The following is a 23,135-nucleotide window of genomic DNA, read 5'->3' as shown; positions in this document are numbered from 1 at the left end:
CTGGTAAGAGATAGCATATCAAGCATGCCATTGTTGTTATTGTGGCACTGAGAGATAAGGCATCCATCTCTGTTTATTTTTACACACACACACACCTCTCTCTCTCTCTCTCTCTCTCTCTCTCTCTCCATTCATTTCTACCTTGCTTTACAGAGGGCAGGCACAACGGACTGACAAAAATGCACACGTGAAGGCACATTGTAGTTCCACTCCTGCAGCATCAGTTATTACTTTGGCACGGTCTGAATCTCCGTCGTAAATGTCCTGATTGAAGTGTTTCCACGGACAGGCCCGACTTCACGACTTCAGTTGAACAACATCAGCGCGCAGTTTGACCCTAATCGTTGCCCAGTTTCGCTGAAACTAACCAGGAAACCGTAACGCTCCCATACAGTGGATGTAAATGTCACGGGAGGATGATGTTGTTGTTTCTGAACTATTAGAGAGAGAGACAGGGACGACTAAGGTGGTGTCATAAATGGTGCAGCGGTGTTTTAACTAGTCTGTAAGTCCAATCAATCAGTCAGCCAGTCCGTGGTGTCACACAGTAAACCAGTTACCCATTTAGTACACTCATTAGGTCAATCAGCCACTGCCTAAACCAGTAAACTAGTCACACGTTATAAACTGGCTGTCTGTCTACCGGATTGGTAGCCATTAAAGTTTCATCATTCTGGTTTATTACAGCTTCTTCTCTGAAATGTTTCTAGGCCGCTGACGCACCGACGCAGCCCTGATGCTGTGCTTTACACAGTTAAACTCTTAATAGATAATAACTAGCAATGTGACTGTTGTTTGTTTAGTCATAAATGTGTAATGTGACGAGAAATACTTTGAATTTGATTTGAGAACAAGTTTTCTGCAGCGGCTGTAATCTCCCTTTTTTGACATGTCACAGTGGGAAAAACACAGGTGCAATTAAAACAAAAAACCAAAAAAAAACAACACATTGTGGCTGAATTCCATTTAGCTGCATCACTTTCAGGCTCCAGTGCTGTCAGGCTGCCATGGCTCACTGGGACGCCCATGTTTTTTGTAACACCTGTGCTTTTCCTACTATGACCAGTCCAAATGTGTGCTGTGAAAAAGGCCTACTTTCGTTTTTCTTTTTTTTTTTTAACACAACCCTTGTTTGTTCATTTTCCTGCTTTCCCCGCAGGTGAAGGTGTCATGGCCGCCCTGTTCGCTGAGCTGCCTTCCTAGACTCGCCCGATTCTAGAGATACACACACCTAAACATCCCTGGAATCCGCACAAGCACACCCACTTTTGACTCGTGTGTTTGGGATGACAACCTCCCATCTGAACGGCCATGTTGCTGCGGAGGGAGGTGGTGGAGGTGGTGGAGGGGGAGGAGGAGGAGGAGGAGGAGGAGGAGGTGGGGGAGGAGGAGACGAAGAGCTGAGGGGAGGACAGCAGCACCGGGAAATGGCCGTCGACTGTCCGGGAGAGCTGGGGAGTCGAACGCTACCGCTCCGCAGATCTGCACAGCTGGAGAGGATACGCCAGCACCAGGTGTGTATACATACACGTACACACACACACACACACACACACACACACACACACACACACACACACACACTTGTTACCCATGCTTATTTTACTCAAAAACAACCAAGCTTGTTCTTAAATTCTGCACTAAGGTACAGAAAAGATGCAAAACATATAAGTAAAGTATAGAAATAGGAAAATAAAATAGTTAGAGATAAATTATTAGATTGTTAGAGGTAAATTGCCCCTACATTTCCCACAATGCAACACAATAGCCACCCCATTTCCATCCTTTCCCGGTTCATGTTTCTATCTATGATGCATTTGTTTGGGCCGCATGTGCGTCAGGAGGATCTTCGTCGCCGCAGAGAGGAGGAGGGTCGGCAGCTGGACCTGAACGCCTCGCTCAGACTCAGGAAGCTCTCCCAGCATCCCCACATCGGCATCGACAACCCCACATTCCTGCAGGACACACACACTCCGCAGCAGCCAGCGCTCGGCAGCCAGCACACACACGCACTGCTGGGTATGCACACGCACACACACACACACACACACACACACACACACACACACACACACACACACGCGGAAGATAGTAGAACTGGAGAGGGTTTTTTTGGGGAGTTTTTATCCGAAGCAAGGGTCTAAGGATAGTGGGGTGCCAGATTGTGAAGCCCCCCCCTTAGGCAAATTAGTGATATTGGGCGATGTGAACGACATTGACTAGAATTGCAGGTCATTGGTGTAGTGAAGCTCCCTGACGAAAAGGAAGGAGAGAGGAAAAAGAGGTAGAGAGGGATGTTTAAAAACTGCAGGATGACTGAAATTTGATATGAAGGAGGGATGAAGAAGAAGGGCAGGGGGGCGGGGAGGGTGAAAGTGAAGAGATGGGAGAGAGAGGAAGCTGGGTGGGAGGGACAGGAATGTAAGGAAGACATGTCGGCCATCAGGGAGGGAATTCCTCAGGGAGGGGAGAGAAGGACATGAGGACACTTGAGGGCGACTTAATTAAAACTTTGTTAGGGGTGGTAATGTTGACACACACACACACACACACACACACGCAAACAAACAGGAGCACACGATGTAGAACAAGGGTTAGTCTTGACTGGGGAAAATGAGATGCAGTCTTTCTCACACACACACACACACACACACTCTTTCATCTGAGGCCGGGACAAGCCGATAGCAAAGTCAATCTCAAATTTCTACGCCTTTTTTTTAATCTGCGTTTGTCTCGCGTCAAAGGTCATTCATGCGTCTTTTCTTGCAGAGTTGGAGGAGTTGCTGCTGTCGCTGAAGCAGGTCCAGGGCTGCTTGTCCGACCAGCAGAGTCAGAATGACTTGGAGCTGGTTCTTGCACTACTAAACAAGGTAATATAAAGGGAATTAGACGGAAAGAGCTTCGAGTCGGTGTGTAATCCAGGGGTGTTTTCCAAGACTCTCTGGCCTCCAAAGTGGAAGGGGATTTACAGAGACGGAGCGGTCGCTGTCTTCTGGGCCGGGGCATCCATGACAACGCAAGAGCCCCGCCGTTGGAATGAAGGCTTTAGTGCGGGGAGAGGAGGCTGGATGCTACAGGCTGCCAGCGAAGCCACTGATAGGAACTCTTCTGTGCCAGTATTAAATATGCTTAAATTTTTATGCCCAAAGCTAACACATAACTCATTGCAACCTTTGGCAGGGTTCAGAAAGCCTTCGCATGGCTCTTTGTGGGCTACAAGGACATTTCCAGGACGTGTTTTCTTTTTTTGTTTTTTCGGAAATCAGAAACTTAACATGTATTTCAAGTGAAGGGACCTAATTTCAATATTAGTTCCTGGCCCGTAGTTCCTCCCCGGGATCATTAACTGTACAAATATGACACGAACAATCATTTTTCAAGCACAAATATTTTCTGATTCAGGCTTCTCAAATGCATTTCTTTGTCATATATATATATATATATATATATATATATATATATATATATGAAAGTAAATTGAATGTCTTCAAGTTTTAGGCTGCTGTTCTCTGGCTTTTTACAGACATGAATCGGGAAAATAAAAGTCTGATTAATCAATAATGACAGTAACCGTCAGTTGCAGCCCTGTATTTTGGCTGAGCACACAGTACACCTTTTGCCATGAGCCTGTGTCGAGGTTTATTTTGCCAGACAACTCAATATGACATGGCAACGCCTCATTTGGTCAGCAGATAGCGTTGTCATAACATATATTAGTGTTTTATTTGAATTGCACTTTGATTCCACTTTTAAACAATGTGAACACTTGATGTTAAAGGAAAACATGCATATACTCCCAACAGTACACGCTGGTGACTCCTCTTTCCTCCTCTTTTTAGTCTGACTTCCAGTCAGCGCTGAAGATCCATAATGCGGTGGCCACCAGCATGCACCGACCCTCTCCTCCGTACCCACACACACACCAGGCACTTCCGCTGGCCATGGAGGTATTATCCAGATTTATTTTGTTTCAAATGTCCGTTTGTGTGCGTCACCCTCGTCTGACAGGAGGGTGACACACACACACACACACACACACACACACACACACACACACACACACACACACACACACACACACACACACACACACAGCCCAGGTCAGCGAGTGTGTAATGATGAGGTTGGAGACAGAGCGGCTCTGTTCAGCATCAATTAGAGCTGAAACTCGTTTACACACTAACAGTATGTGCATGTACACACACACACACACACACACAGACACAACTCCTTTATTTTCAAACGGCCTGTTTAATGCATGATACCAATGTCAGTTTTGAGCTCCAACTTTATTCCGTTCATCACAAAGAGAGAGCCGAAGCAAAGCAGAGACTCGAACTCTGTAAAGTTAGATTATTTGTTTATGGGTGACCACCAGATGACACCCGGCTGACCATAACAACCAGCTCCAGTGAGGCCTGGACCTCCTCGTACGATCGCTGCCGCAGTGACTTCTCCTCCGCGGCGTTTAGTCGGCTGGCCTGTTCATGGCTCATTTCAATCTCATTAAAGAGCAGCACATTTATTTGTGCTCCATGTTGGCATCTCCAGCGCCCCCCCCCCCCCCCCCCCCCGCCTCCCCCCCTTTGCCCTGCATTTTGCCTTCAAGAACAAAAGCTTTGGTTCATTCCGTGCGCCCAGAAACATGTTCCTTTTGTCATTGTTAATGAAGTGGAAGGAGAAATGACAAAAAGATGAAAACAGTCACAGTGGGCAAGGCGATTGGAAGTGCTCAAAATACCTTTTTATGACTCAGAGCTGCTCTCCTCTTAGCTGTAGATCATATTAGGCCAGGCGCAGAGTGAAACATGCAACGGTCAAAATTATAATCCTATAATATTGAATTTATGCCAATTTATTTAGTTGGCCCGTATTGTTCTTCCTGCTCTTAAAGAGAGTTAAGATCTAAGTTTGTAGCCCCCTCACATAGACAACAGACCCTCTGCTCCTGACCAAGGCCCCCCAGACCAGATTACTCCTTCAGCTGCAATGAACGCAGAATAACCTGAACCCAATTGGTTGCAATCTGAGCCCAGCTTTAGTTGTTATCATTCTTTTGTAGGAAAAGGGAGTTTTTAACAGCAGTCGAGCGTGATGAGACAAATAATCACGTACTGAAGCGGCCGTGTTGCGTTCAGGAATGTCTGCAGTTGCTACGGTGATAATATGTCACAGCTATGGTAATATTTTTTCGTGATGATACCGGTTGTGTTTTATGTCGCCATGGTTTCAGGTCAGGAATCTCATTCAGCCAAGTCAGAACAAAGAGGGACTCGAACTCCACAGCCTGCTGTCAGACACACACATCCAGGTAGAGACACACACACACACGCAACGCTGCATTGGCAAATAAACAAAAGAATCCCGTAGTTGAGTGTGTGTGTGTGTGTGTGTGTGTGTGTGTGTTTTGCAGTCACTGCTCCTGGCCCATGACAGCATTGCAGAGAGGGAAATGCAGCCTGAGCCGCTGCCCGCCCAAGGAGAAACCCTGACCCAGTGGGGAGGGGAGACTGTCAAGATAGTTCGCATAGAGAAGGCCCAAGACATCCCACTGGTAAGACTCAAAGGCTCACTCCGAATCACTTTATGCAGAGAGCCGACATCCCACCACACTTCCGGGTTTAGCTTTCCTTCCACTCGTCTGTCCATATATGGCAGCTCTGTGATGTCCAGGGTCCCGCCGGCCCCTTGCCCAATGCGATCTGGAATCAGCTCTAGCCCCTCGGCGACCCTGCACTGGATGAGCGGGTATAGATAAAGGACGGATTGATAAACAAAACCCTCCATTAATCTGCTATGGGTCTACCGTTCTGGCTAGCAGACTGTGAACACCTTCTCATTTGAACAAAAGTAGGTATGCCAAAGCACCGCGTGAATGACGTCATGAATTCAGCTAACACGATACGGACCGAATGGAGCTAAACGCAAAACACTGTCGGGGAAATGGTTGCGTCTTCAGAGGAAACTCAAGCCATTCGTTCCATCACTTGAAACACAATCATGTAATACAGTATGAGGAGTGCGTGGCCAAGAAGGACAATGCATCTGAAACGCGAGCGTGTTTCAGATGCAGCAGTCTATTACGCAATCTTTGCTAAACACGGATGGAAGAAGCCATGGAAGTGTCATTTAAATGTGTTTCTCTTTGTAGTCAGAAGAGATGTGAAACTGAGGCCGTTTTACTTTTGATTTTCTATTTTAGCTAACAAACGTCTGAGGGTGAACGAGTATGTTAAATATGTCTCTTGACTTCCTGTTTATTGTAAAAGTAAATCTGACACGGATTGCATATCATATTGCCCCCGCCCCTATCAACAACTATGGCTCCCGTAAGGCTCAGAAGCTTCAGCTCTCCTGTGGCTAAGCATCATGGGATATGGGAAACTGAGGATAACGCAGAAAAATACATTGCATTTCTGTGCGTGCTCTGCAGGGGGCGACCGTGCGCAACGAAATGGACAGCGTGGTGATCAGCCGCATTGTTCGAGGTGGGGCCGCTGAGCGGAGTGGACTTCTGTCGGAGGGAGATGAAATACTGGAGATAAACGGCATCGAGATCAGAGGGAAAGACGTCAACCAAGTCTTTGATATCCTTGTGAGTATGTGTCCTCGCGCGCGTAGTTCTTTGACGCCGTGATAAACGCCACCACAGGATGATCAGTGCTGTCATTCAGTATCTCAGCATTTACAGGTGTTAAAAACATTCATTGCATACAATAGTAGCACAGAACGACTGACTGTACAATTCATCTACATAGTGGAACTTAATACCTGCAGGAAGTTAGTGTAAAACTTGCAATGTGTATAACATTCTGTGGATATTGCAGTGTATCAGACGATGTTTCCTTATGTTTTTTTGTATGTCCGTAATATGATTTTCTTTTGATTTCACTGTCATACACACACCTTTTAATAGTCCAAGCAGCCTGGCTTTATAATAAATGAATAAATAAATAAAGGTATTAACGTCTAAAACAACCCTTAAATCTAGTCTTCGTCACAGAAATTAAGTGCATGCATATTATCGTTTATATGTATATAAATTCTTACACCCTTAAAATCAAGAGGGCTTCACTTCAGTGGGAACCACTGGTAGTCACTTACATATTCTAATAAGAACTGCTTTTCTCTTTCTCTATCCTTGTATTTGTGTGTGTGTGTGTGTGTGTGTGTGTGTGTGTGTGTCAGGCGGACATGCACGGCCTCCTGACCTTCGTGCTTATTCCCAGCCCTCAAAGCAAACCTCCGCCTGTCAAAGAGACCGTGGTGAGTTCAGAGTCCAGGACATCCGAGGGCTCGGGGATGAGCAAAAAACGTCTGTCAAAGAGCAGACTGACAATGTGTGGACAGAAGTCATGTTTGACAATGTCTTGATGTTTCCCTGTTGGTGCTTTTTTCCCCCCCCACTTCCTTTCTGTCCTCCAGGTCCACGTGAAGGCGCATTTCGACTACGACCCATCAGATGACCCCTACGTGCCGTGCAGAGAGCTGGGCCTGTCCTTCCAGAAGGGGGACATTCTCCACATTATCAGCCAGTCGGACCCCAACTGGTGGCAGGCTTACAGGGACGGGGATGAGGACAACCAGCCACTAGCTGGACTGGTACCAGGTCTGTTGTCTGTCTGTGGCTGCAGTCTTTCGTCAGAGCTTGTTGTTGGAGCGTGACGTGACTGCTGTTGGTTTTTCTTCTATCATATTCCCCACAGGGAAGAGTTTCCAGCAGCAGAGAGAGGCCATGAAACAGACCATAGAAGAAGACAAGGAGCCTGAGAAGTCTGGTCAGTCACTTTTAGGTCATGGTTTCATTATACATGCCTGATTGCACATTATTTACAGCAGGATTTAGTGGCTGATCGCAGGAAACGGAATTAAATTGAGGAAGTTCGGTTCAGTTCAGCTAACTTACTGCACATGCGTACATTTCCGAGCACAAGATGTGTGTAGAGTCAAATGCATTTCTTTCTATACAGTGAATGCAATACGTTTGAAGTTGTCTGCTTGTCCACAGGGAAGCTGTGGTGTGCGAAGAAGAACAAGAGGAAGAGAAAGAAGCTGCTGTACAACGCTCACAGGAATGATGGTATGCCTGTCTGTCTGCGGTGCTACTTGTAGACGCGTGTCTGTGTGATAGTGGAGCCTCGGACGACCCACTACGAGTGAAATAAACGGATTCGTTACCTTATTTATTTTATTATTTTACCTCCCATTGGCCCAGATATCGATAACGAGGAGGTCCTCACCTATGAGGAGATGGCTCTGTACCACCAGCCGGCCAATAGGAAGCGGCCGATCGCGTTGATCGGTCCCACCAGCTGCGGGCAGGCCGAGCTGAGGCAGAGGCTGCTCAACAACCAACCAGAGCGCTTCGCCGGAGCTGTACCTCGTAAGACCTACGCACACAAACACCGTACGCATGCTTTTATGCGTTTGTGGATATACTAACCCCTGTGTGTGTGTGTGTGTGTGTGTGTTACAGATACCACGCGGAGCCGTCGGGAAGGCGAGCTGAGCGGTCGAGATTACCACTTTGTGTCCCGTCAGACCTTTGAGGCCGAGCTGGCGGCAGGTCAGATTTCATGTTTGGGATGTATGTAAAATGGATCACTTGGTCAGTCAGCGTACCAAACTTCAAGCGATCTGGCTAAAAGGAGATTGAGACAAAGTGTGTTTCAGGTAGCTAGACAGCCTCCTCGGCATACTGGTGGATACGTAACAGTACATATGAATAAGTTAGCACCAAACTAATGAAAGTAAACGGTGAAACAGTGCAAGTGAATAGTTGGTGAATAGTCGAGTCTGTCTGGTCTGCTGTAGGAACACGGACTGTGTGCACCGTGACGGTTGTGGTGGAAAGAGTGTTCAGTTCAGCGATGGACTAAGCCTGCAAGGGTCGTAAAGTGACATACATTTTGCCATCTGTATAGAGGAGGAGCCGTGTGGGGAAACACACCCGTTAGCGGACACTCTTAAAGTCAGATCACGCCTTGCTTCATAATCACTTGTTCCGTGACAGTAAGGCTGCGTTCACATCAAATCCGGTGGCGATTTGAAACAGGTCAAACTCTTGGAGAAACGCAAGGCAGTGCAGTGGTTGTGATGCGAATGGCTGTTCCAAAACTTGCTCATCACAAATGGAAACGAGAAAAACCCTAGGAGTGACAAAATCCTATCATTTCGTTTTAAACTGTCACTACGTTTGACAGCACTGGGGCTCAGAATGTTTCATCAACACGCCTTCATATCCTCGGAGCTCTGGCGATCTACCCATTTATCTGCAGATTTAGGTTAAAAACATATAGATTCTGGTTGCTACTCGGGTTGAAGGACCCAAAGCATTTTAGATTGTCATGTATGGCACCGTGAAGACTGAAAAAAAACCCAATAATGGCGTTCCTTGCCAAGACATGTGGTGACAGTGTCATAAGCCTGTGACTAAAATGCCCCCCCCCCCCCCCCCCCCCCACGTTTCTCCCAGGAAAGCTGATCGAGTCTGGTGAGTTTGAGAAGAACCTGTATGGGACGAGTACAGACTCGGTGAGACAGGTCATCAACACTGGAAAGATCGGTGTGCTCTGTCTGCACACGCAGGTTGGTGTATACACACACACACACACACACACACACACACACACACGACTGAGCAGGGTGGCATGAGGTAAAAAGGTGGAGGTTGAATCCTAACGTCTTTGTGTTTGTGTGTGTGTGTGTGTGTGTGTGTGTGTACAGGCTCTAAAGGTGCTGAGGAGTTCAGACTTGAAGCCTTACATCATCTTCATAGCTCCGCCCTCCCAGGAAAGACTCCGAGCCCTATTGGCTAAAGACAACAAGAACCCTAAGGTTCCTGTCCAACTGTTTACACTCGCTCAAAGATAAACATCACCCGTGTTTACAGCTCTAAAGTGTTCAGTGCTGCCTCACTAACGTGTGTGTGTGTGTGTGTGTTGTGGACAGCCCGAGGAGCTGCGGGACATCATCGAGAAAGCCCGGGAGATGGAGCAGAGCTGCGGCCACCTGTTCGACGCCGTCATCGTCAACACGGACCAGGACAAAGCCTACAACGAGCTGCTCCGGCTCATCAACAAACTGGACACTGAGCCCCAGTGGGTGCCCTGCTCCTGGCTGCGCTGAGCACACACACACACACACACACACACACACACACACACACACACACACCAGTCGTAGAGTACACACTTCTAGACCTGTAACAAACTGGAACCTGAAATGTTGTGTGAGAGTTGGGGCCACTGTTAACTACTGAGAGTTTTGAGAGTTTCAGTGTTCGGAGATAAAAAGTGAAATATCACAATATTGCAACCTAATGTCACAATATTGTCAGATAGATTCCTAATTTTACAAACACAATCTTATTATAAGACGACTCAATTCCGCGCGGCAGTCATAATGTTGGGAGATGCAGTTTTACAAAGTCATAATACTACAAAATAAAGTTGCGGTGTTCATAAAAACCGTGCGAATAAAGTTGTGATTTCAATATTTATATGTAATAGAATCAAGAACAAAGTCATAGTGCTTCGGGGATGCACTATGATTATTTTGAGAACACAATGCTGCATGTTAACTACAACTTAATTCTACAACTCGTAACATATACAACATTTTATAATAGAAAATATATTTTTGTCGTAATGCCATGACTTTTTTTTTTTTTTTAACTACAAAATAACAGCGTCATTCTCATAATTGGAGCTGTTTCTTGTGATATTCGGACACTCTACGACGAATCACAACACCCAGTTTATCTTCAGAATAACAACTTTATTCTCAGCATCTCATAAAACCTCATCAAAGCTGCGAAATTACAAATGTATCGCTGAAAATATCATGACTTCCGGCTTTATTCTCACAACATTCCCGACGGTTTGTCTCGGAAAAATCTCGCCGCGGAGCTGCAGAGATTCGGCGTCTTCTAGAATGTATTGACCCGCTGGCACTGGTATCGATGAGCACGTACAATGTAAACCTTTTTGTGTCCTGAAGGGGGGGGGGGGGGGGATCAACGCTGATCCTGGATGGTGCCTAACTGGTCCACAATGTTTTTATTCCGCAGTGGAATTTAAATGACACTCAGTGAGACCAAAATATGGACCTCTTTTTTTTTTTTTTTCCCTCTTTTCGTTCGGTCTGTTTTACTTTTAAGAGTTCCTCTCTCGCAGAATCGTAGTGCCTCATTGTGACGACTTTCTGCTGTGATCATTTCAAGTATTTAAATTATGACAGTCAAAACGATTTTTCACTTCTTTTTTTTTTTTCTTTTTTCTTTTTTGCAGTGCCAAGAATCAATGTAAACATTTGATTTTGTGTTTTGTTTAGTTTTCTTTTTTTTTTTTTTAATCGAGCGACTCGTTGGGCCCGAGCACGACACGTGAACACATGAGGCCCCTGTGAGGAGTAAATGTGAAAATCACACACACACACACACACACACACACACACAGAGGCATCAAGTAGAAATGTAAATCCACACTGAGCCACCGCGTTTTGTTGCTATGAAGAACACTCACACACACCCAAACGGTGCATTAGATGCCGGCTTTCCTTTGCAGCGGGGGAGTCTGGCGATGAATGGCCTGAAGCTGCAGCCGACCGACCGACCGACTGACTGACTGACTGACTGACTGACTGACTGACCGACTGACCGACTGACTGACTGACTGGCTCGCCTGTTAAAATGTACACTATTGCAATAAACACTAAAATAAAGGACACAGCACTTGCTCTTTCCTGGCTGTTTTTTTTTTGTTTTGTTTTGTTTTTGTGGGACCGACACACGACAGACTCTCTCGTCAGCCGGCTCTTCCTGTCCTGTCTGATCACACTTGAGTAGAAATGTCCTCTCGGCCGGAGCCCTGACGGTTTCGAGGGTAAAGAAAATGTTGTTTTTTTTTGTTTTGTTTTTTTAGTTAGTCACATCGGCACATGATGCTGAACTTATTATATAATTAGTGTGTTTGTGTGAACGGATGTGTGTGTGTGTGTGTGTGTGTGTGTGTGTGTGTGCCTGTCTTTGAAGACGGTGAAGTATTATTATTATGACCTGAAGTAGACCTGACACCATATCACTGTTAATACTGGGTAGAGCCTTTATATATTTGTAATATTAAAAATAGATTTATGAAGTCCAGAATGCACCAATAGGATTGCCTCCCTGCCATTGGTCCAGGAGGAAGAGGGCAGGGGGGGGGGGGGGGGCGGCTAAGTGAAATTAACTGTATTGAATGTGAAGTTAATTGACGCCACTTCTTGTTTATCAAACACCACTTCTTCCTGAGAAAATCTGCTTTTTGTATGAATATTCACAATGAATAAATAAATAGACGACCGATAGAAAACGACTGGCTGACGTTTCTTCAATTATGCATTAATAAAGTGACATTCTTGCTGGCTTTTCTGGGGCTTTCAACCGCATACCACGGTCTTCATCAGCTGAATGGAACAGGCGTCGATGTCATCCTAACTGATGCTCAGCTGTTCCCACTTGCACTGTCCACGACGGGTAGAGCCTCCATGGTCGACACCTTTACCTCCACCCAGTGTTGAGTCCCCGAAAGACGCTGTAGCTACACGTATGTTGCATGTCGCGCGTCGCAGAACGCCCCTCCATTTGTTTGGTTGCGGAACATGTGACTTTTCTAACCCTGCAGTAGTTTGCAACCCAGAAAACTCAGCTTTGAGGCAACCCTTCAACAAGGCCACAAACAACTGGACACACGTCAAGTTGCACGAAATCCTAAACAATATACATCTTATCAGAAATGAATTGTTACAGGTTAAAATATTAGCTACTACTACTTTTTTTTTCTTACTGATATTTTTCATCCCAAATTTGGAAGATATGACACCATTATTTACAACGTGATGATGATGGGTTGTGTTTTTTTTTTTTTTGGTTTGTTTTTTTAGGAAAGAGGTGGAGCCCCCACCTTCTCCGCTCAGGAAGGTGGGGGCTGTATAAGAGCACTCGCAATCAGCCAGCTCGGGTTTGCCTCCTGTTGCAGAATAAACTCTATCGCACTGAACGCTGATCATCTCCGGTTGAGACTCCAGCAGCTATACAGCCGTGTTGGTGAAGAGGTCCAGACCCTGAACCTGGACTTCTGACCTCCCGACAGTGTGCAACAACTACATGCTACAGACCTACTTGATAACTAATTATTAGCCGTTATTAGTTACAACCCCAACAGTCCGGAGACTGAGAGTGAGAGTAGACCTGACACCACGTCACTGTTACCACTGTGTATTCATATATTTGTATATAGAACCCCCCCCCCCTTCTCCAGTGTGAAAGCTGATCATGCCTGTATACTGAGGGACAGCTTAAATAGTGGTGGGGGGGTGTAGTAACACAAAGAAGCCACAAGGTGGCAGGTTATTGAAGCCATGTGTGCTCTTTAAAGTGGGACAGCAATGTCCTACACTCTCCTAGATCCACCACGCCAGGGTAAAAAAATAAAGGCTCTGTGTTTTCAGAAATACTCCACTTTCTTTTGCTCAAAGGAAGCAGATCTGTGTGTATTTCTTTTGCAACTCTTGCGTGGGCCGCATGTTTGTTCTGGGGCTGCAGTTTCCTGTCTTGATCATGCCAAACCCTGGATTTCAGCAGAGCCTCCCAAAGAAATGACTTTGACGCATTTCCACTGGTCTGATCCACACTCCACCCCTCCACTCCTCCATGTGTAAACCCCCCCCCCCCCCCCCCCCGTCGCACTGCACTGAGATCAGCGTCGGAAACACCTTGCTCCAATCTCCCATGAAATTCCTCTGTAAAGGTCAGGGGACCTGGGACGGGGCCAGAGGAACGTGTTTACCAAATGGGTTCACTTTACAAGGTGGCCAGCAGTCTTCATAAAATGTCCAAGACTCCATCAAAAGCACAGTTGTCACATAGGAAACCACCAGCACCTACTCAAGCACAGCTTCATCATCCATTCCCTGAGTGATTTGTGTGTGTGTTTTTTAATTCATTCCATGTCACCTGTTACTTTTGCATTTAGTCTTTGTGGACTTTTAAACTGAGCTGATCTTTGGTTTCATTTTCAACCTGTTTGAAGAGCAGTCAGAGATGTTCAAGGCAGAGCAAGATGCTGACCCCCCCACCCCTCCCCAAACCTACTTGTGGTTGTCGGCTTAAAGGGAAAGTTCACCTTAAATTAAAAAAAAACTTCACCTTACACGTTTTTAATTCCTGTCCTGGACTGCAGTTTATTATTATTATTATTATTATGATTTTTTTTATATGGGTTGTTGTTGCAAGATGATGACGTCTGTAGAAACCCATTCACCATCAGTCCCCATGGCTGGTATTGCTTGGGAGGCAGTGGCAGCTTTTGTTTGGAGGATGTATTATTCATTCTGGCTTGTTCCAAAAGAAGCAGGATTCTGCTCAACTTCCAGAGCTAGAGAGGAAAATGCGAACCTGAAACAAAGAAGGTCAGGCCATAATTTGAAAGAGCTGGCCCCAGTTGAAATTCAATTCATTAACCTCTAAAAAAAAACTTTGAGTCAGGGGATAGATGAGGGACACTTCTCTAACCCTGCCTAAACTCAACAGCGAGCAACAAGAATACCTTGAAAAAGCCATTACAGGAAGAGAGTCCCTCCAATGTCCTTCAGAAGAATTCCATTTAGAAGTCCCAGTTCCAGGGCTTGTGCTATGGCCACACTGGCTCACTGACGTTGCTTACTGGAACATTTAAATGGAACTGAACCGTATTAATGTAATGGAGTTACACCTGTGCTGTTAATACTATGACAAGCAAAATGTGATAGGAATATATGGTCAAATTGTTGCCTTACAAGATGCATTTACTGTTAACACAAGATCAAACTAACCATGGATGGAACAGTAATTAATATGGCAGTATGTCAAGATAATGCACATTCTCATCCACAATACTGTCGATGCGCTGCACACTAAAATCGCTATACAGCCATGGTTATTTATGGTTATCGTTTGTAATCCGTTGTAAGAAACTCAATTCTGCAAAGACTACAAAGGAAAAAAAGTAATTAAAACGTTACTTACTTGACAACTCTCACTACATTACCTAACTGACGAAAATCCCCCAAAAAAGTCCAAATAAAAAAAAAAAGTTCGTAGGACTACGGACGCTCACCATCTTGTTCCATTTAAGGTCTTTGGCTGGTTGATTCTGTCTGGCGATGACGTCAGACTCAGAGGAAGCGCAGCCAAATTTCTGCACGGTAATTGGCTGATTTGTGACTGAGGGCAGGAACCGCGCTTGGCGCGGTAGTGGATTGGTTGCCACCCCTTGTCAATCAACCCTTTGGTGTCGCTGGTCAGGTTGATGGAGAGGAGAGGAGAGAGGCACGGAGACGTGGTGGGGATGTAGCAAACAACGGAAACAACTACTTTAACGCACTTTGTTCTCCTCTATAGTGCATTTTTTACTCGTTTCTACTCTGTTTACGTTTCCTCTCTCATTTCACGGCAGTTTCGCCGCTTTGCGGTCCGAGTTGTGTCTCCTGGCAACGCGAACAACTGTCCTGCGAAGTTTGGATCAAGTGTTTTACCTTCAGCCGGAAAATTAACTGGATATATTTACCCGCTAAACCAACGGGACGGAGTCAGCGGTGCACATGAGCGTTTGTGGGAGTGTTTCGAACAGTTTTTTAAAATTAATTTTAACTTGTTTTTTTTATTTTAAACCCTGTGTTTAGGGAAACGGGACAGCGCGAGACAATAGTAGTGCGAGAGAGTGAGATAGAGAGCTCGTGCAGTGGGGGATCGATGCCTCGCGGGGGCTTTGTTCTGCCCCGTGTCGAGACCTACCGCGAGCCTGCGGCGGACATCGACTGACTGACCGGTGGATTAATGATTGTTTGGTGATTGGTAAGCCGACCGGGGAGCCGTTGGAACCGCCATGGACGTGACTCTGTCCGAGTTGCTGGCCACTTTCATGGAGTCACCGCTGGTGGTGTGGGTGAGTTGGAGGTGCACGCGCGCGCACAGTCGTGTGCGGAGGATGCTCACGAGCTGCTGACCCCTGTCTCGCGTGTTACTCTCTTGTCTTCTTTTCTTCTGCTTTACGAGAGCTGACCGGCGAACCAGTCTAAGAACTTTGACCTGCATTGTGCCGTTCCACGGTAGCTTGCTCACTTGCACTGTTAACCCATTCATTGACACTCTTCAGACGGTTACACTGCAGTGAGGGGGGGTGGGGTGGGGTGGGGTGGGGGGTTCAGAGTAAAAGCCTTAGATTAAGTGATCCATTGGTTGACGTTTCAGGGACTTTCTAAAATGTAGATCTCTATCAAACAGAAAAGTTCATTCTCTGTTTCCTCTGCTTCGCTGGTTACAGCTGCAGTTCTTGGGTCGCCCCTGGTTGTTTTCCTCCCTCTTCATCACCTTTAATACTTGAATAAATACTCATATGTGCACGGGAGACTCAAATATCTCCACTGTTTTTGGGGGATTTTGGCTGTCTCGCTGATGTCCAGTCTCTATTTTCACCTGAGCAAAGAGCACAGCGGCTGCCTCTTACTCACCAGGCAAGGCTTTAGGTAGAGACTGCCCAACTAACTGGTTAAAACTAACTGAAACCAAATCCAGAGCGAAGCAGCATCCTTTAACCCACCCTAAGACATCAGAAATGGATGTATATGTTCATTTACAGGCAGATTTAATAATAATACTTTGTTTTATAGCACTTTTCTGTGTAGTTAAAGATGCTTCACAACATTACAGTAAAGCAAAAAATGTAAGATTAAATTAAATATATTAGTTCCCTTGTAGACTCTGATAGATTCCAGTGTCTTCAGAGTTTGCTTGGGACCCATTTTAATCCTCCCTGTGCCCAATATGGGCTCCCAGCCCAGACTATGACAACCGGCAGAGCAGCCAGCAGGTTATTAACTCTGTGGTACTTCCTGTTTCCCTGTAACCTCACGTCCTGTTGACCTGACCGGTCAACCAACAATTCCCCCTGTCTTTGTTGGACACGGACACAAACGCAGTGCACACAGTACATAGGCGACACGGGGCAACTTTCACCTGACTAGTTATGACTCTCTGTCTTTCGTTCCCTTTCTCTTCGTTTGAACATCCAAGGTTGCAGAAAGCTAAACTCTTAATCCCCGACTGCTCCAGTGGAGTTGCTCAGTGGGCAGCAGATCAGACTGTGGTTGTACTGGGCAGCTTCCAGCTGGGTCACTGTGTGAGTGTGTGCAAGGCGTTCCTCAAAAAGAAGGTGCTACTCTCGGCAAAAAAACCCCTCTGAACACAACCGTTTGAATTACTATTAAATATGCTGTATATGGCATTTTAATGCAAGCATAGCTCTTAAAGGAAAGGTTTGAATTCTCAAAACAGTACTGGTATGCCCATATGTACATTGAAAGGGTTACTGGTCACTGTAATTGTTCCTGCTGTCCATACTGGCCATAAAGAGATCCCTTCCAATGCAATTTTATATATAAGTAAAGGGGGTGGGGGGTCCACAGCCCTTTTTCTGTGCAAAAATGTATTCTAAAGTTTAGCTGAAGCTTCAGCAGACTGAGTTCATCAAATCAAAGTTACTGTGACTTTTTAGAACCAAAGTTCTTCTTTGTGTTACTATCCCTCTGCTGCAGCTCAGCACAGAAACGCTCGTCAGTGGAAGCACAAGGAGGGATTTTCATACCAAAAAGACTAACTTTGGAAGACACCCAGTTGAAAGGAAAAAAAGGGAGTTTTCGGTGGACGTTTCTAAGTGCCATGTAGCTGACTTCTCTTTCCGTCCCTAGGTGCAGACGTTGGGCCCTCTGGGTTCACGTGATGACGTAGGCTCAGAGGAGCGGGTCAACATGTTCATGGAGCTGGTGGACGGCGTCTTCCTGCATAAGATCATGACACACATGTAGGTAACACCACACAGAGGAGAGTTTCACGGTCATTTGCGTGAGTCCAAAAAGAAAAAAAAAGGTTATTTTGGTGTGGATTTTTTTTTGTGTGTGTGTGTCTGGATTGGGTATATGAGCGGTAAGCAAGTTAATCCAGTATTTCCTGTGTGTGTGTGTGTGTGTGTGTGTGTGTGTGTGTGTGTGTGTGTGTGTGTGTGTGTGTTCGTTCATGCGACCACATCCTGACTCGCTGGTTTCAGGTTGTAAACGTCACAGCCAGATGTGCTGCTGAAGTCTGCATTAAGAAGAAAAGCGGGGTGTAAGAGAGTTAGATCATTAACGGTCCCTGTAGAACTGAACTGCTGCAACTGTGGTGCAGCGGATTGAGTCCGTGCATATTTAGCCACTCGATCTCCGGACACAAGCAGTCAAAAAGCTGGCACTGCGTAGATAGAATTACAAATATGAAGGCAACACTAACTGACACAGGACATAAGCACATTTCAGACAGCAGAATGTGGTTTTGCTTGATACTGATACTTCTTATACTATAAGTATGTTGTGACAATATCCAGGTTTTGTAAATATGACGTGTATGATATATATGCAAAACCCCCAGCATGTCCAAAGTGTTTAGATGATGATGGTGGCGTGGCGTTATTACTCTCTTATTGTCAACAGATGCCATGAAAAGACCAAAATCAACAATGTGTTAGTCTGGGTCTAAATAGCGTCTAACTTCCCTACCCTGTCCGTGGCCCATTGGTTCCTGTGTTATCAGTCCATCATCAGGTCAAAATGTTCATTTGTCCAGTTGTTTGAACTACAAAGCTACCTGCAAAGCTAATGCGATTCCCCGTCAGCCTCGGCTGCACCTCGTGTTAAGTGCTAATTAGCAAATGTTAACATGCTAAAACTAAGATGGCGAAACACGGCAAACATCATACCCGCTGAACATCAGCACGTTGGCATTTTAGCGTGCTGAAGTTAGCATTTAGCTCAAGGCACCCCTGAGCCCAAGTACAGTCTCACAGAGCCACTGGCAATGGCTAGTTTACTCAGTGAACCCGAATAGCTCAGCAGCAACAATGAAACATACATACTTGTGTGGTATCTGAATCATCTCCCATCCAGACGGCCCTCTGTCCCCCCCCAGTCAGACCACATGTTCATATGTTATTGTCTTCAGGAACAATGATAATCATGCTATTGTTCTCTGCACACTGAATGTAGGCTGGGCTAACTGTGTGTGCGTGTGTGGGGGGGGGGGGTGATTAGGACTTGGTACGGGTTTATGGGAAAGTGGGTTACAGGAGGCCAGGATGGAAGAGCCATGAGGAATATTAAAGGAAAGCCACTCGGAGACAGTTTGTAAATCAGTCAGTCAGCTGTTAAATCAGTCAATTGGCAAACCTATTATTCTCTCTGACCGTTCAGAAGCTAAGTACTGAGCCGGGGAGAAATTTGCAATCAACTTGCAACTCAATGTGGGAATCTTTAATTGACAGCATTGAGTGACTTGTTGATTAGGAATAAAACTGAATAAAGTGTCTGAAATATTAGGCAGTGTGAGGATTATTTTCTGTCACATATGACACACAGGACTCCGGTTTGAACAGAACACGTTTCCAGGAGCTCATGTGGTAAAGACCCCATCTCAGTGCTAGCCCAGCAAAATGATAGTGTGTTTTCTGGCCTCTCTATGTTTAGAATAGTTTCCATTCGAGCTGAATTGAGCTCAGACAGCAAACGGACGTCATGGCAGCCACGGTAGGTCAGCCAGGCAGCGTTACACACCCCCTGTTCACATGCAGATCAGTCTGGCACGGGCTGACGTGACTTGATGCGGGCATAAATCCCTCTCCAGCGCACCCTGCACTTGGTGTGTGTGTATGTGTATAATGATCTTTGTCTTAAATAGCCACAAGTAACATCAATCTAAGCGCTCCCGTGGTGTGTGTGTGTGTGTGTGTGTGTGTGTGTGTGTGTGTGTGTCTCCATAGTGACCCCAGCCCAACCAATCAGAGGCTGAACAAGAACGTGAACAACGACCTGTCGCTTCGCCTTCACAACCTGACCGTTCTCACCAGACACATCAGGGCGTACTACCAGGTATACACACACACACACACACACACACACACAGTGCTAATGGTGTGTTGACAGACTACAGGAACGTTCGCGGGTCAAACTGCACTGCAGTAGCCAAGCAGCAGTCCAGATTGTCGTTATGGTATGTGTAGGAGATGCAGCTGTATAACTGTATCCTGAGCTGATTGGGGGGGGGGGGGCGTGCAAGCCTGTGTCTGTGCGTGTAGTTTGTCTATTAGTCAACATCACTGTCATGTGTGTGTCTTCTCACATGTTTATTTCAGCTTGGATGTTACAAACATGAACAGGCCCTGCAGGCAAACACACACACACACACACACACAACACATATACATGCTCATATACATTCCTCAACCACGTGAGTGTGTGCGTGTCATCAGCTGTATTGATGATGGTAAACATCAGGACGGGTCAACCTTGAACCTGCTGGCCAATCATTCTTTAGTTTTTTGGGTTGACAAGTGATCAATACTAGCAGGAAGTAACACAGTACGGCCAGATGACTGGGAGCAAATGTCAGGCTCAGTGAGGCATTTTGTTAGTTTGATAAAAACATATTAATATCGAACGCTACACTCCTAGACTTTTTGTCTTGTCTTCTTTAATGTTTGATTCAACTCACACTAAACGCTTCCAAAAACTTCATAAAGCAATAAAGGAAAATATTACCAGAAATGGTAAATAGCATAATCCACTTCTCCGATGTTCTTCATGCTCAGTGTGTCATTTTCACAGCTGCAGCTCATACTAACTAACTAAAAGGCTTTAGAGAATGTATGCAAAGTAGCTTCCTATTTAGAAGTATAGTATACGTTGAATCTCAGTATGTTTGAGATGGATTTAGCGTCTCGCTGATGCTCGGGACGATCTGATACCCCTTAAGCTTTTATTGGGTTAAGGAGTGGAGATAAAGAGGGTTACATTTAGAAAACAACTGGGGACTAGTGCTATATAAATGCTTCTGCTTGTATTACCATGAGACCTGAACACAGCACATCAGACAAATAGCTACTCATTTCAGAGAAAAATGGACAACTTACACAGCTAGTGGTTTGTGGCGTAGCAGTGGACCAGCAGTGATCTCGGGCCTCGGTTCAGTAAAAACTGGAGAAGTTGAAAAGTAGCATGGACTTCTGAGATGCTGAAAATACTCTCAAATCAAAGGACTAGCTTTTTTTCCTGCAGCTTTCAAAGCTGCAGAAGGCCGTGAGATGTGCTTGACACACGACTGACATGATCCTCGAGCCCTACCAAAACAAAGACGGCCATTTTTTTTTTTTTGGTTCATGGTGCCGCAGAACAGAAAGTGTCTCAGATAATACAGAATACTGTGTGTTCTTCTGTGTGTGTGTGTGTGTGTGTGTGTGTGTACACTCTGTGAAGTGGGTCATTCTGGGCAGTATGGGGTTAATCTGTCCATGATGGTTAATCTCTAACCACAGACAAACACCCTGGCCTTAACATACACTCAGCCACACACACGTGCATGCACACACACCTCACAGTACGACCTCAAGTCAATGAGTTATGAGCCTCAGAGTGCGTCTTTAGTGTAGGATCAGCTGCATGAACAACACACACACACACCCCAAGCTGTTCATAGGGGGCTAGGCGTTGGCTGTCTCCTAATTGGATGTTGTCTCAGCAGACATACATACTGGTCCAGTGAACCCTTCCAGTCTCCCCAGTGACAAAGCACTAACCGTTTGTGTGTGTGTGTGTGTGTGTGTGTGTGTGTGTGTGTGTGTGTGTGTGTGTGTGTGTGTGTGTGTGTGTGTGTGTGTGTGTGTGTGTGTGTGTGTGTGTGTGTGTGTGTCCCTTCTGTTCCCCCTCTATTGTGCAAAGCACAGTAACCTGATATCCCAAGCTGCTGGGTTTTCCGTCTAACTGGTCCACCCAAGTGCTGGAACCAGCACCTGATTAATTGATCCTCAGAAAATAATTGAAAGACATTTTAGACAATAAGAATATCATTGTCATTATTTTGGTGACACTTTCCATGCTAATGATTAGGCACTTATTTAAAAAGAACAGGTTAGATGAATTGATAATGAAAATAACTGTTAGTTGCAGGCTTACTACATTAAAGGGGAAATCGGAAGATGTGTATTCATAGCAGGGCTACGATTAACGATTTAATTATTGATAACTAGTTTGTATTAATTGATAAATTGTCATTAATAGTTTCTTTTTTTCTCCCACTCATTCCGTCTGATCCCAGAGTGTCTGCAATACTTTGACAAAGTCTGAGTGTGTGAAACTCTGGCTTCTGCCAAAGAGATTTTATTGTTGTGTCGTAACTTTAGCAGGACTCTCCCCTCTCACTGCCTTTCTCTTGCCCCTTTTCCCTCTCACTTCACCCCTCCTTGGTTACCGTGGGAACTGCCGTACAAAGCCCCGAGCCTACATGGGATGTTTTGAACTCCATATCCTCTGGCCTACTTCATACACACGCCCACACACACCCACATGCACACACACATGCACACCCTGGCTGAGTGGATTGTAAAAATCAGTGTATGGACTGTGCGTGATTTTTAGATTTTTACCTAACTTAAGTAACTGTGTGTGTGTGTGTTCATCCCCAGCCCTCTTTGAGGGAACAACTGTGGGCTCAGAGACAGCAGAGTGCTAATGTTCCCTGTGTCAACAGAAAACAACACAGAGGAAAGGAAAGAACAAGAGTTACTGTGGAGGACGGAACGAGCCGTCAGTTTCTGTCAGCCGCTCTTGGGAAAACTTCAACCGTCTCTGCCCTCTGAACAGTTTGCTGTGTACCAGCAGAACTGTGCGCGTCAAGTCCACGATTCTCTCCCTGCAAAGACTGATGGAAGCACTACTAGCTATGTTTCCCTCCACACCAGGCAAGCTTTTTGAAGCTGCTGAGTTGAAGCGCGTTAACTCGTTTCTGAATATAAATATATGATAAACTAGTTTGTAAGGGTTTCAATTTTTAAGAAACCAGACTTCAGTGCTACTCTTGATCTATTGTGCAATGAGATTGAACCAAAGTTTTGTTGTTCTGACGTCGGCCAGGGACATTATATTTTCGTCTGCCAGTCAGTGGAATATCTTAAGACCTACTTATAAGATTTCAGTTGAATTAGATGGACATTAGTCCATGGGCCAAGGAATAAAGGACTTGTTTTTGTTGTGCCTTT

General features: G+C 45.5%; 2 protein-coding genes across 2 annotated transcripts in view; both read left to right on the top strand.

Moving 5' to 3' along the window:
• Nucleotides 1-1,411: 1,411 nt before the first annotated feature.
• Nucleotides 1,412-10,450, top strand: pals1a (protein associated with LIN7 1, MAGUK p55 family member a). The gene is made up of 16 exons (XM_070920279.1): nucleotides 1,412-1,514; nucleotides 1,842-2,019; nucleotides 2,770-2,870; nucleotides 3,840-3,947; nucleotides 5,234-5,311; nucleotides 5,414-5,554; nucleotides 6,434-6,595; nucleotides 7,189-7,266; nucleotides 7,426-7,609; nucleotides 7,707-7,778; nucleotides 8,009-8,080; nucleotides 8,216-8,383; nucleotides 8,477-8,566; nucleotides 9,476-9,588; nucleotides 9,727-9,837; nucleotides 9,952-10,450. Exons 1-16 carry the CDS (start codon nucleotides 1,428-1,430, stop codon nucleotides 10,126-10,128), a joined length of 1,920 nt encoding a protein of 639 aa, XP_070776380.1. The 5' UTR covers nucleotides 1,412-1,427; the 3' UTR covers nucleotides 10,129-10,450.
• Nucleotides 10,451-15,905: 5,455 nt separating this feature from the next.
• ccdc88c (coiled-coil domain containing 88C) overlaps nucleotides 15,906-23,135 on the top strand; it is a 32,543-nt gene continuing 25,313 nt past the window's right edge. Inside the window, exons 1-3 of the mRNA XM_070919853.1 lie at nucleotides 15,906-15,965; nucleotides 17,767-17,879; nucleotides 19,866-19,974. Of these exons, the coding sequence (XP_070775954.1) occupies nucleotides 15,906-15,965; nucleotides 17,767-17,879; nucleotides 19,866-19,974 (282 nt within the window). The remainder of the gene's footprint in view (nucleotides 15,966-17,766; nucleotides 17,880-19,865; nucleotides 19,975-23,135) is intronic.

The sequence above is a fragment of the Enoplosus armatus genome, chromosome 15 (genome assembly GCF_043641665.1).
Source record: "Enoplosus armatus isolate fEnoArm2 chromosome 15, fEnoArm2.hap1, whole genome shotgun sequence".
NCBI classification, from domain to species: domain Eukaryota; kingdom Metazoa; phylum Chordata; class Actinopteri; order Centrarchiformes; family Enoplosidae; genus Enoplosus; species Enoplosus armatus.
The sequence above is the reverse complement of the archived record's forward strand: the minus strand, read 5'-3'. Positions and strand labels throughout refer to the sequence as shown.